Consider the following 12,831-nt stretch of genomic DNA (forward strand, 5'->3'; position numbering starts at 1 on the left):
GAAGTTCCATCATATATAAATACCAAATGGTGGTTAAAATTAGTAGGGATGAGCAATGAGAAAGTTCAGTCATTGTTCTGTTATTTAGCTTTCTGTTTCCAAGGGAAATTGCTTGTTTAAATAAATATATTTGGTTTTAGTATTTTCTTTTGACAAATGAAAGATGTTTTATATCTTTATGTGTTTTTGTTTCACATCTATTTTAAATGGCTAAGAATCAGTCTTAGACCAATTTATGAATGTGTTTAGATTTAATTAGGACCAAAGGCCTTGGGGAAATAGACACATAATTATCACATGTGTTTATTGTTTTTTCTTACTGTGGATATTTACCCTAAACATTTGACCTGAACATTTTATTTCTCTCTTATTTGAAAAAATAATAATGATCCCATGAAGAACAGTGCTTCTGGGTGTGAGTCTGTAAGATCCCTCCTGTTTTTATCCTCCATTATATCCTTTTTTCCCCCTTTTACCACCTCCCTCAACTCGAGTGAGTTGCTTTCCCAAAGCATCACAAGGTGACCTTTGTGATCCCTCCACGTGCAGGATAATAAGGACCTGGAGCTGGATATTATCCCAGCAAGCCTTTCGGATCGGGAGGTCAAGCTGCGGGACGCCAACCACGAAGTCAATGAAGAGAAGCGGAAGTCAGCCCGGAAGAAAGAGTACGTGTTGGCTTCCACCGCGCTAACTGGCTCCCCGTGACTGTGGTGGGCTTTCACCGCCGCTTGTCCCTTTGGATAGCTTAATATGTCCTCGTGGCCACCTACAGGGATTGGGATGGACAGACATAATGTTTGCATTGAGAATATGAGTTCCCTCTGAAGGCTTTGAAGTCTCTCCAGTTTGTCCTTCACCTGAATTATCTTCATTTATTAGTAACTTCCTAGACAAAACCTTCCTCATAGATCATCACATTGTACTTAACAATGTCAAAACTCAACATGGAACAAATCAAATATGTTTTCATCTCCTCCAAATTTTATTCTCCTTTCTGATTTTCTTTTTTTAACATTTTATTTTATTTTTTTATTTTTTGGGACAGTCTCCCAGTGTCACCCAGGCTGGAATGCAGTGGCATGATCTCAGCTCACTGCAATCTCTGCCTCCTGGGTTCAAGCAATTCTACTGCCTCAGCCTCCCGAGTAGCTGGAATTACAGGTGTGCACCACCATGCCTAGCTAATTTTTGTATTTTTAATAGAAACAGGGTTTCACCATGTTGGCCAGGCTGGTCTCAGACTCCTGACCTCAAGTGATCTGCCCACCTCAGCCACCCAAAGTGCTGGGATTATAGGCATGAGCCACCATGCCCAGCCTCTCTCTTCTGATTTTCTAATTCCCATCAGTAGTGTCACTAATCTTCTAGTTTTTTCTGGATTATTTGCAAAAACTTCCCACAGCTTTCCTGCAGTTGGTCCCTGCCCAATTCACCTGCACAGCGATGCCAGGTTTACCTTTCTGGAGTACATTTTATTATTGCTAATACCAATACTCTCCTGCCACCAGCACCTACACTTTTTATGTCCTAAACATTACATAAAGTGCCTTTACACACATTTTCTCTTTGTATCTTTCTATCAGTTCCCTCAGGCAGCTAGGATTATTCCCATTTTACATATAATAGGACTTAGAAAAGTCAAGTAACTTTCCCCAAACCACACAGATGGTGAGCAATGAAGCCAAAATTTAATCTAGCTTTGACTCTTCAACATTCTTTGATTTCTTTCCATTATGTCTGTCACCAGCTTCAAATTGTAGATGGTTTGCTACAACCCCCAGAATAATGATAAAAATCCTCAAGGTACTATCCTTTGGTCTCATCTAAGTCAATTTTACTTCAAAATACTTCCTAGTTCAGATCACACCCTTCAGTCATCATTTTCACTGACTCCTCTCAGGTCTAAGAATAAATTGTATATAATTGAGAATGCTCTGCTAGCCAGGCGCAGTGGCTCACATCTGTAATCCCAGCACTTTGGGAGGCCGAGGCAGTCGGATCACCTGAGGTCAGGAGTTTGAGACCAGCCTGGCCAACATGGTGAAACCCTGTCTCTACTAAAAATACAAAATTTAGCCGGATGTGGTAGCACACGCCTGTAATCCCAGCTACTTGGGAGGCTGAGGCAGGAGAATTGCTTGAGGCCGGGAGGCAGAGTTTGCGCCACTGCACTCTAGCCTGGCGGACAGAGCAAAACTATGTCTCAAAAAAAAAAAAAAAAAAAAAAGAGAGAGAGAATGCTCTCCTTTCTCTTTGTTATTTTCCTTTTCATTTCCCATCCTTTTTTTCCTATTTGGTTTTATTTTGCTCTCTGTAAGTCCTATTGATTCTTTAAAATCTAGCTCATATCATATGCCTCTATAAATCCTTTATCTACAACCCCCACTGTCATTGGCCCATCCTTTTATGAACTCCTTTACTTCTTTTCTGTACCAATTCCCATTTTACTTATTCAACCAATTCCTAAGCTAGATTGTATGCTCCGTGACAATAAGAAGTATTTTATACTCTCTTGTATGAATCAAGGGACTAGAGAATAATGAAGATAATGTAATTATTGATCAAGAAAAGCTTATAGTCAGGCAGGGCACAGTGGCTCATGCCTGTAACTTTGGGAGGCTGAGGTGGGCAGATCACCTGAAGCCGGGAGTTCGAGACCAGCCTGGCCAACATGGCAGAAACCTGTCTTTGCTAAAAAAAAAAAAATAATAATACAAAACTTAACCAGGCATGGTGGTGTGCACCTGTAATCCCAGCTACTCAGGAGGCTGAGACATGAGAATCCCTTGAACCCAGGAGGCAGAGGTTGCCACGAGCTAAAATTGCTCCACTGCACTCCAGCCTGGGTGACAGAGCAAGACTCCATCTCAAAATAAAAAAAGGAAGGAAAAGAAAATCTTATGGAATATAATTGGATATAGAAATTAAAACCTTGAGGGAAGGACAGGATGTTATTTAAAATCACAAAACAAATAAGGACTGTAACATCAATTTCTTTACTTGAAGTTCAGGGATACACCATTGGGCCGGAAGAAAATAAGGCATGCTTTAGGAGGCATTCCAGTATCAGATGGTCCCTGCCCTGACTTGATCTAGGTATTCAGATTTCAAAAGGAGGAAAAAGATGCTTGGAAATTGGTCCAGTGAGTGAACCGTAGATGTTAGAATGTAAAGCTGCCACCTAAGTTTACTCCTAGGTCAGCAATAGCCCATGAGGAGATGAGGCAGAGGAAAACAGGCAAGAAGAGAGTAGAGGATGCTGAGATTCCAACATTTTGGAAGAATCTGAAGTAGCTGAGGTTTTCATAAATTGAATTCTGTTTTCTCAGAATAAGAATGAATAGGGACCAGAATTCATTTAGCAAGCTGGAACCAACTTATCACTAGATTCCTGCTTTGCTCCCTAAGTATCTCAGCACCACTTTCAGAAACGTCCTGACTCCAGGTAGGCAAAACACATTTTTCTTCTTTGGTTGTTTGGTAGGAAGTTGTCTACCAACATTTCACTCTAATCAAGAATTACAGGGCATTGGACAGGGTAAGCAATGAACCGTGCCCGTCTCATAAACCATTTCTTGACACTAATTCATTTATGCTGGCTGGGGTTACAAAGTAACACATATCCAGAGATTTCTGGAGAGTTTATGAAGAATATTTTGACACTCTGTTTGGGAATTACTAGAAAAAAAAATAGTATGTCCTAAAATTAAGAAGCTCTATGTAGTTTATTTTATCAAGATAAAGTAGGACCACAGATTCCTTGGAGCTGAAGAAACTAAAGCTGCTCTGTGAAGTCAGAGCTTGTTCATATGGGGAGTGGATTTGTTTGTTAGGGCTGCTGTAACCAAATACCACAAGTTGGGTTGTTTAAAGAGCAGAATTGTGTTGTCTCACGGCTCTGGGGGCTAAAAGCCTAAAATCAAGGTGTCAGCAGGGTTGATTCCTTCTGAGGGCAGTGAGGGGAGGGTCTGTTCCAGGCCTCTCTCCTTGATAGCTTGTAGATGGCTGTTTCCATGCTCATGTGACATAATCCCAGAATATATGCTCGTTTCATAAGGACATCAGTCGTTAGATCCAGGGGCCACTCTACTCCACTACTGCAGTGATACTGTTTCCAAATAAGACCAAAATCTGAGGTATTGGAGATTAAGCCTTCAGCATATGAATTTCAGAGGGGTCATAATTCAGCCCATATCTGGGAGGGGGATGAGGGGACTACACCTGGCCAGATCCTCCTCCTTGGTTCCTTCTGTGACAACAAATAGGCAGAAGAGATTAAAGGATGGGTGGAAAATAAAACAAAATGGGGTGGTGATAGCAGAGCCAAATTGTAAAGAAAGGCAGGTAAAACTGCAGGAAGCAGATGGGAACAGAAGAACAATTCTAGAAAACCTAAGGCAATAAAATCAAAGGCAAGTTTTCAAAGCCTGTCAGTTTATGTTCCTTCTGATCTCCCTTCTGTCCTAATTTCATAGCAATCTACAGCTCATTTAATCATGGAATGTTTCCTGAGCACCTACCATGCACTCGGCATGTTGCTTACGTGATCTTGTTTAATACTTGCAGCAATTCTGTGTGATCAGCTATTTTGTAAGTAAGGAGACTGAGACCTGGAGAGGCAAGTCCTACCTCTGGTTGTAATTCAGTTCCTATCTGTCAGACTCCAAAGCTTATGCACTTTTTACTCTACCAATAGAGTTCAATTCAAAGAATAGAAAAATATAGAATATACCACAGTGAGGCCATGTATCATAAGTTTAACAATTGCCTAAGCATATTGCATTATTTAGAGGCCCAGGGAGGAGAACCTTCTCTTTAAAGATACATAACACATACTTCTCTTTATGGGGAACTGAGAACAGTCATTTATTACTGATTTGTACTGTGCTTATGGTTGCATGTTCAGTTTTCTACACAGCTGTTGATGCTGTAAACAAGTCCTATTGGAAATGTATTGAACAAATAGCTAAAAGGATAATCTAGGTCAGAGGTCAGCAAACATAGACCAAATCTGACCTGCCAACTATTTGATGTAGTCTATGAACTAAAAATTATCTTTTATAGTTTTAAATAATTGAAAGAATTATCAAAAGAAGAAGAATGTTTTATAACATGTGAAAATTAGATAAAATTCAACTTTTAGTGTCCATAAATGATTTTATTGGAACACAGCCACACTTACTTTTTTTTTAACACATTGTCTTTGGCTCCTTTCACATGACAACAGCAAAGTTGAGTGGTCATGACAGAGACCGAATTGTCCACAGAGATTTATTATCTGACTCTTTATAGAAAAATGGCTAAGCCCTGATCTCGGTGTGTTGGATATCTTTTCCGGGCTTTGAAACCTGGTTTATTATGGTACCAAGAACTGCTTTGGTATACATCTACAAACTCTACTGAACAGAAATCATTCTGGGAGCTATAAGAGAAATGTGGAAAACTGAGATTCAAGCTATCTAGTTGGTGAGACAGAATATAGGAACAGTCCTGCCTGCCTGTACTCACATGAATATCACCACAGAATCACAAGTATTAGTAGTAGGACTGGGGTGGAAAAGAGAGAGAATATGGACCTAGCTGGGCACAAACCTGCTAAACGGATGCAGGGCCAATGGTCAGGAAGTATCACAAGTATCATAGGAAGATACCTGTAGGAAAGGGAAGGAATTTTGAAGAAAGAAAAAGACCTGTTGATGAAGTAGAAAAATAGGACATTTAAGAATGTCATACATGCCAGGGTGGGGAAATGAAGTTTGAAGGAGGAGAGACATTATATCTATAACCAACTAAAAGCCCATTTGTTTCCTTCTAGATTTATTATGGCTGAACTACTCCAGACAGAGAAGGCTTATGTAAGGGATTTACATGAGTGCTTAGAGGTGAGTCTTTCAGTAGTCTGTTCACAGCTATCTTGGAAAAATGACATTCTTGCCAGCATCAAGTCCTCAATTGGAATTTGGTGCTGTTGGTCTTCTCCCAGAGAGTAATGAATTAAAAAGCCAGCCAGAGGAAATCTTTCTCCTAAAGTCAACAATAATTGCAGAGAGTTTAAAGTACTTTTGAAAAGAAAGTTTAAACTTTTCTCAGACTGGAGCTAGACCCAGGAAAAAGAAGTGTATAAGGCACTTCAGTTCAAAATAAAACCATGACACAGTCAATGAACTTAAATTGGGTCTGAAAATCTGCATCCTGACCCCCCATACTCAAATTTACACACATTTCATAAATAACAAGAGACTGTGGAGTTCGTGTTCTTACCAAAGTTCAGGATAATGAAATATTCAGGTTTTATTTATTTTTCTTATGTTTATTTCACACATCACTTTTTAAACTCTACATGCATTTACAGTTTGAGCCTTGCCCCACAAGTTTGAGTGCCTGTTTATTTTGTCTGTATTTTATATGGCATGCCAGGCTTGCCAGTGATGAAACTGTTACTGTCTTACAGACCTACCTGTGGGAAATGACCAGTGGTGTGGAGGAGATCCCCCCTGGGATCCTCAATAAAGAGCATATCATCTTTGGCAACATCCAAGAGATCTACGATTTCCATAACAAGTAGGTTTGTGGAGGGTCTCAGAGGTGCACACTTAGGCCGTAAAAACCAGACAACAGGGTTCCCAAGAAGTGGATCAAAGGCGATTGGTGAATCTTATCTGGTCAGTTTTCTAAGGCGGTTGCTGTCAAGACTTCTTCCTTACTCACTCCCCTTTCTCTGTAATTGTCGAAAAGTCCTAGTGGAGAGTGAAGTCACGTATTCAGCAGTGCTTCTCCCCATCTCTCCTCAACATTCTCATTTATTGAGCCAGAATGAATACCAGGCTTTGAAGAAATAAAAGTAGCTTCTCCTCATTAAATCTCCTGGGAAATCCTGACATTAGAATTCATCTGCGGCTAGCCATTCCACCTTGTGGTCTTTGGGTTTTGAATTCCATTGAAGTTTTCTGTCAACCTAAATATTTCCTCCATCCTCATTTTATCTCACATTTCTAGTTTAGAGGGAAGGACATCAACTGATACTCTGTTTTGTTGGAATAAGCAGAATCGTAGGGCCCTGAAATTTCACAAGTCATTGTTTCCAACTTGATTGAAGAATCTTTCCCACAGCATACAAAACAATATGCTCCATGGTTAACAGAGGATCAGCAAAAAAATTGGCATGATTAGTTACACAACCAACCCGTAGAAATAACAGTGTTCCAAAATACAAATAGAGAGAATCTCAAGGCACAAAGAGGAACATTGGCACAAAGTCTTAGAGCTCTCAGGACCCTGCTGCAGAGCAGTGCTACTCTCTGCAGAGCAGGCTAGCTGAGGCATTTACTGAATTGTGTAGGCTTGCTGGAGATAGAAGGGCCATGTGTACAGGTGTAGCAGCCACCCTGAGGCAAGACTCCAGAACAGCACTGTCCCATGGAGCCTTCTGCAATGATGGAAATGTTCTATATCTGCAGTGTCCCATATGCAGATATGGTGGCTAATGAACACATGAAATGTGGCTAGTGCTACTAAGAAACTGAATTTTCAATTTAATTTTAATAGATTTAGATTTAAATAGACCACAAGTAGCAAGTGGCTGCCATATTTGATATCTCAGCTCCAGAATAGCCCTGTCCTAAGAATAACCAAGAGGCAAGCAAGATAGGGTGTAAAATGATCCTGGGCTGTAATAGGTCCAGATAAGGAGTGGAGATCACTCCTCTCTCATCACCTCCTGGTTATTAATTCCTGGTATGTCATCAGATGGGATCAGTTTAAAGGAACATAATGTATGTAGCTCCCATGACATGCAAACCTTGTCAGATTATTAAAGCAATAAGCTCTAGGGAGAAAAATAACCGTTTGACTTTCTGGAATATGTGATAAAAGTTCCCAGTCTTTTGTCTTTTAATCATAAATTTTAACATTATCCATTTGGTTTTTCTGGAAATTTCCAGATATAGAAATATCATGTCCTCATGCTTATCATTGATAAGATCCCAATAAAACTATTTGATCATTGATCCCAAATTCCATCATCTGAGCCCAGCTCAGTATCATCCCATCTCCCTCAGGATATCTGAGAAGACATTGGACTGGCAAACGGTAAGTCATGTTACCTTACTTTTAGTTAACAAGTCTCACTTTCCCCATGTTCTTAGCAAATTGACTAACTGTGGAAGCCTAGAGATCATAGCACACACTTCCTGGGAGCCCTACATTTGCCAATCATTTGATAAGGGGAATGAATATACATTTCAAAACTGACCACTTGTAATAAAATAGCCAACATAATCATGCCTCTTACTCTGCTATCATGATATCACTGGTAAGCCATGCTAAACAGTTTTGTAGTTTTCTAAATAGCTGAAAATCTACCTACCAGTTACAATATATAGTTCTAAGAAATCCTTTTAAAAAATGAGATCCAGCCGCAGCACTCCAGCCTGGGTGACAGAGCGAGACTCTGTCTCAAAAAAAATAAAAAAATAAATAAATCAAATTAAACTATAGAGAATCTTGCATGCTGTAAATTGAGGAAGAAATCCAACTATCAAGAAAACAGCTACCCAGCACGTATTATCGAGTTAGAACATTATGAAGAAAGAAAAAGAAAATAACAACTAGCTGCTCAACAACCAGAAGAGATGTCACAAAAATTAAGTTCTTGTCTTTTCATAGAAGCATCTTTCTATCCTCCCTAACAACCACTTTACCTCTTGATCATATTGTTTGTAAGCCCACAGCAATTTAGAAACAGCAAATAAGAATCAAGAATGTGAGTGAGTAGTGGGATACCAGCAGCTGTCTAAAGAAGACAAACTGCAAAAACAATAGGCAATAGACCCACCCCCCCCAAAAAAAAAACTCATAATGGTCAAGGGCTACTCATTACTGGTGCAAACCATTCTATATCCCACTATAGAGCCCAATACAGTCTCTGTGTTACAGCATAGCATACTTAGCATTAGCGGTAACCCTGAGTCATGAATATGTTCTGCACTAAAGGTAAATAACTGTAGTGCATTTAGAAAGCTATTGACCAAAAATAAATTAATGGTTTAAATTATCCATAATTTAAGGAAACATCTAAGAAAATCAAGCCTCATATTAATTTCCTACAGGATCTGTGGGCTGTCTTTACTGTACTCATAATATATGCTTTCTACTTGTGTCATACAAATTTTGATTAATGAGGAAAACATAACACCTCTAAAATCTCTAATAAATAAGAGATAAAATGGCAGTTAGCCAACTTAGAAAATGCAGGAATTGTAAGCGCTAAAGGACAGCTTAGAGGGGAGAACATCTTTCACTGCGTAATCAGGTACCTGGCACATAAGTAAACATTGAGTAAATATTTGGTAGGTGAATGCATGGATGAACAAATTAAAAATAAAATTAATATTTGCAGACTTGTGGCTAATACCATTCAAGTCATAATTTAATCTTTTGTTTGTAAAAGTCTCAAGACAGAGAAAACCATTAGGTATGAATTTTTACCCCATCACTACAAGAACCATCTGGAAGAGCAAAATAACTTAATTTCTACATGAAGGAGTTTCTTGGAAGCTTCTTACTGGGTGGACCATACAGTTGTCCTAATACTTATTTATCCTTCAGAAATACTTCTCTGAAGTTGTCACTTCTCAATATGAAAAAAACTCAAAGGGTGCTTTTTAACCCCAATTGTTTGTATTATTCCAAAGTTGCAATTAAGCACTGTCTAACAGAAACATGCACCTCTCATTTCTAGTGCATAGCTCAGGTTATCTGCCTGTAATTCGGAGAGAGCCTATGGGAGGGAGAGCAGGAGGAAGGGATATTGGGAGATTGAGAGATTGAGAGAGAAAGGGATTAAGATTGACACGACCTTGTTAACTTAATTAGCTAAGTCACTAGAAAATTAGCACCTAGACCAAGGGTTATGTGGTGAATACATATCTTAGCTAGATAGTATTGATCTGTCTAAATGGTGTCACTTTGAAAAACTGCAACCAAATTAGTTCTCTCTTGCTGTGTGTGTGTGTGTGTGTGTGTGTGTGTGTGTGTGTGTGTGATCTGTCTGTCTCAAGGACCTTTGTCTTTATAGGTATTGAATGGGGAAATTCCCCAGCACCAAAACTTCTTTAAAGAACAATTTAATATGTAAAATTTAATACCTGCAAACAGTGGCTTTAACACACACTAGAGATTGAAGTGGAATGATGCTTCGTTTTGCCCTCCACTCTCCCCATTTTGCACTACATCTCTTTCCTACATGAAATTTATTTATCTACACAAGACTTAGACCTATTTTGATTGCATTTTGTTAGCATTTCTGGAGCACTCAGACAGGAGAATATATTCCATTAGTAGATCCCCAGACAGTAATGATTTTGTTAATGCAGTCTTCCCATTTTGCCTAGCATACAACTTGTAATTCAAGAAAATAATTTGTTTTCAACTTGCTAATTATTAGATTTCCAACTTTGGTGTGGACAGCTTTTTGTTTAAAATGCTCATCACCTTCTGTTAAATCTGAATTTCTTCCTTTTCAATTTTTTGGAGATAGGGTCATATGTCAGTCTGAGCAATAACATTTTAATAAAATCTCTACTCCCAGGGCTCAGAGGGTCCTCTCAACCATCAAGTGCAACCCTCTCCATGTACAGACAAAGAGACAGGCCCAGAGGAGCTGTGTGTGTGCCCTTCCCCTTTCCTTAAAGGTCAGGTGTTAGATTCCAGGGCTTGGTCTCCCATTTCAGCACTCCCTCCCCTTCTCTCACTCCCTAGACCACCATTGGTGGCTGCCACATCTGGCTGGTTTAATTCATAGTTAACCAGCTTCCATGTGGATCTTAGAATTTGATGAATATTTCTACCCATTTCTCCCAGAGCTATGTCATTCTTGTGCCACACCCATACAACAATTACCTGAAATAAATCCGTTTTCAGCAAGGTCTAGATTTTCAAATTAGGGACCAACCACCAAGGCTGGATGCCCCTTCTGCACACTCCCTCCCGCTAGGCTTGGCTGGAAGCTATTAGATTTGGCCTTGGCCCCCAGCCACTGCCCTTCCAGCCTGGTGTTCCCTTCCCTGCAGGAGCAGGACCAGAGATGTGTGAGGTTGAGCTGCGGGCACTGGCCAGGCCAGGGTCAGCCAGGAGCAGTGAGGGGTGAGCAGCAGGGGTAAAATCGAGGCTAGGGAATTTAGGGAGGGGCACCTCAATGAGCAAGTGAACCACAGCCACATTTCGTTCATCTTCCCAGAGTTCCTCCTTTGGGCCAAAGGTGTGCTAGATTAAAGATGAAGCTGGTACTCTGTAATCAAAGCCAGCATCTGCCCTCTGAGTTCTGAGAATGACATACCTGTCTGTGATAAGGGTGGAGGTGGGCACAAGTGGAGCACAAAGAAAATAGCCTCAGTTGGAGAGTAGGAAAGGCCTCATGGAGAAGGGGGCATTTGAGATATAATTTAAGAAAGGGGTGAGATTTTTTACAGGCAGGGATGGCTTCCTTGATGATGGAATGAAGTTTGAACAACGGCCCTGCAAGGGCGAAAAGTGGTGAAGTCTAGCAGGGAGGTTGAGAGGCAATAGGGGGTTTGGGAGTGGGGCAGCATCCTGGGTCATGGAAAGCAGAGAGAGGTCCCATTGTCACACTCTCAGGTAGGCTGGGTCTTATCACAGCCATGTCTGTAAGACTGAGGGAAGAGAAAGGAGAGGTGGTGGGCGGAGATAGTGCAAGTCAGAAATGTGGGGAGAGAAAAAAGGAAAGGAGGAGAGAGAGCTAGGTAGATAGAGCATAAGTGAGAAAAGTGGGCAGAATAATAAGGAGAAGTGGGCAGATAATAAGGAGAAAGGAAGAGATAGAGAAGGAGGGAAGCAGGAGAGCAGGAGGGAGGCAATGACGGGGGAGGATGGATAGGTAGGTAGGGTAGGTAGTCAGGCAGGTAGGTAGGTAGGTAGACCCATCTAGGGAAAGAGGCTCTAGGGGAAGGGGAAGGGGAGGGGATGAGGAGAAGGAGAACAAGGGAAAGAGATGGATGAAGACCTAGACCTTCCCAGAGCTACCATCCTGTTGCAGAAGAATGAGCAAGGTGGTGTTTTTCAAACCATTTTTTATCATGAACCGAAGAAAAATACTGTACATTATGCCCTGATATGCGCATGTATATATGCTATATATAATGGGGAAGTTAAATTTTGAAAAACAACACCTGCATTATGTGTGATGCACTGTGGTATTTTGTGTTGGGTTCTATTTCTTCCTTCTCTTTTTTAAAATTATCGTTGCCACCCGTAAATTGATTTTACAACCCCTTGAAACACAAGGGGTTTGATCTATGGCTGCACGGCGAGGCACTAGCTCCACCAGGTGGTGAGAGAAGGGATGTGCCGTTCAGGCCACCGGGGAAAGGCCACCCTGCCAGGCTACTGCTACCTTTTCCTCCCTCTGCCCCTCCTACCCCTTCCCAACACACACACCGTTGCTTAAAACGTGCATGTTCTATGCTTTCTAAGCTTCTTCCCCCACTCCAAATGCCTTTGATGTTAGTGGTTTCTCATTTATAGAAAATCACAGAATTATCAAATATAAAAGCCCAAAAGAAATCTTTAAAGATCATCTAGTTGTCCCTTGCTCTATAGAAACTGAAACTTACAAAGGTTTATGATCTGCCCAAACCAAAATTAGTGACAGAGCGAAAGAATCCAGCTGTCATTTTCTTAATAGTCTAATGTCAAGGAAAGAGGAAGGGGAAGACCTGTTGTGCTTTTTCTTTGGTCCCCAAACGCACACTTGAAGAGGTAACTTGCAGAACCCATCAGAGGAGCCCTGTACAAATGTAGCTGTGGTCTTGT

General features: G+C 40.6%; 1 protein-coding gene across 5 annotated transcripts in view; it reads left to right on the forward strand.

Annotated features, from left to right (window-relative positions):
- Window positions 1–12,831, forward strand: part of KALRN (kalirin RhoGEF kinase) — a 707,465-nt gene that overhangs the window by 436,707 nt on the left and 257,927 nt on the right. For all 5 annotated transcript variants that reach the window (XM_030942180.1, XM_030942185.1, XM_030942189.1 and 2 more), the window contains exons 23-25: window positions 550–668; window positions 5,819–5,885; window positions 6,455–6,564. In XM_030942180.1, the coding sequence (XP_030798040.1) occupies window positions 550–668; window positions 5,819–5,885; window positions 6,455–6,564 (296 nt within the window). The remainder of the gene's footprint in view (window positions 1–549; window positions 669–5,818; window positions 5,886–6,454; window positions 6,565–12,831) is intronic.

This window comes from Rhinopithecus roxellana, chromosome 1, assembly GCF_007565055.1.
Source record: "Rhinopithecus roxellana isolate Shanxi Qingling chromosome 1, ASM756505v1, whole genome shotgun sequence".
NCBI classification, from domain to species: domain Eukaryota; kingdom Metazoa; phylum Chordata; class Mammalia; order Primates; family Cercopithecidae; genus Rhinopithecus; species Rhinopithecus roxellana.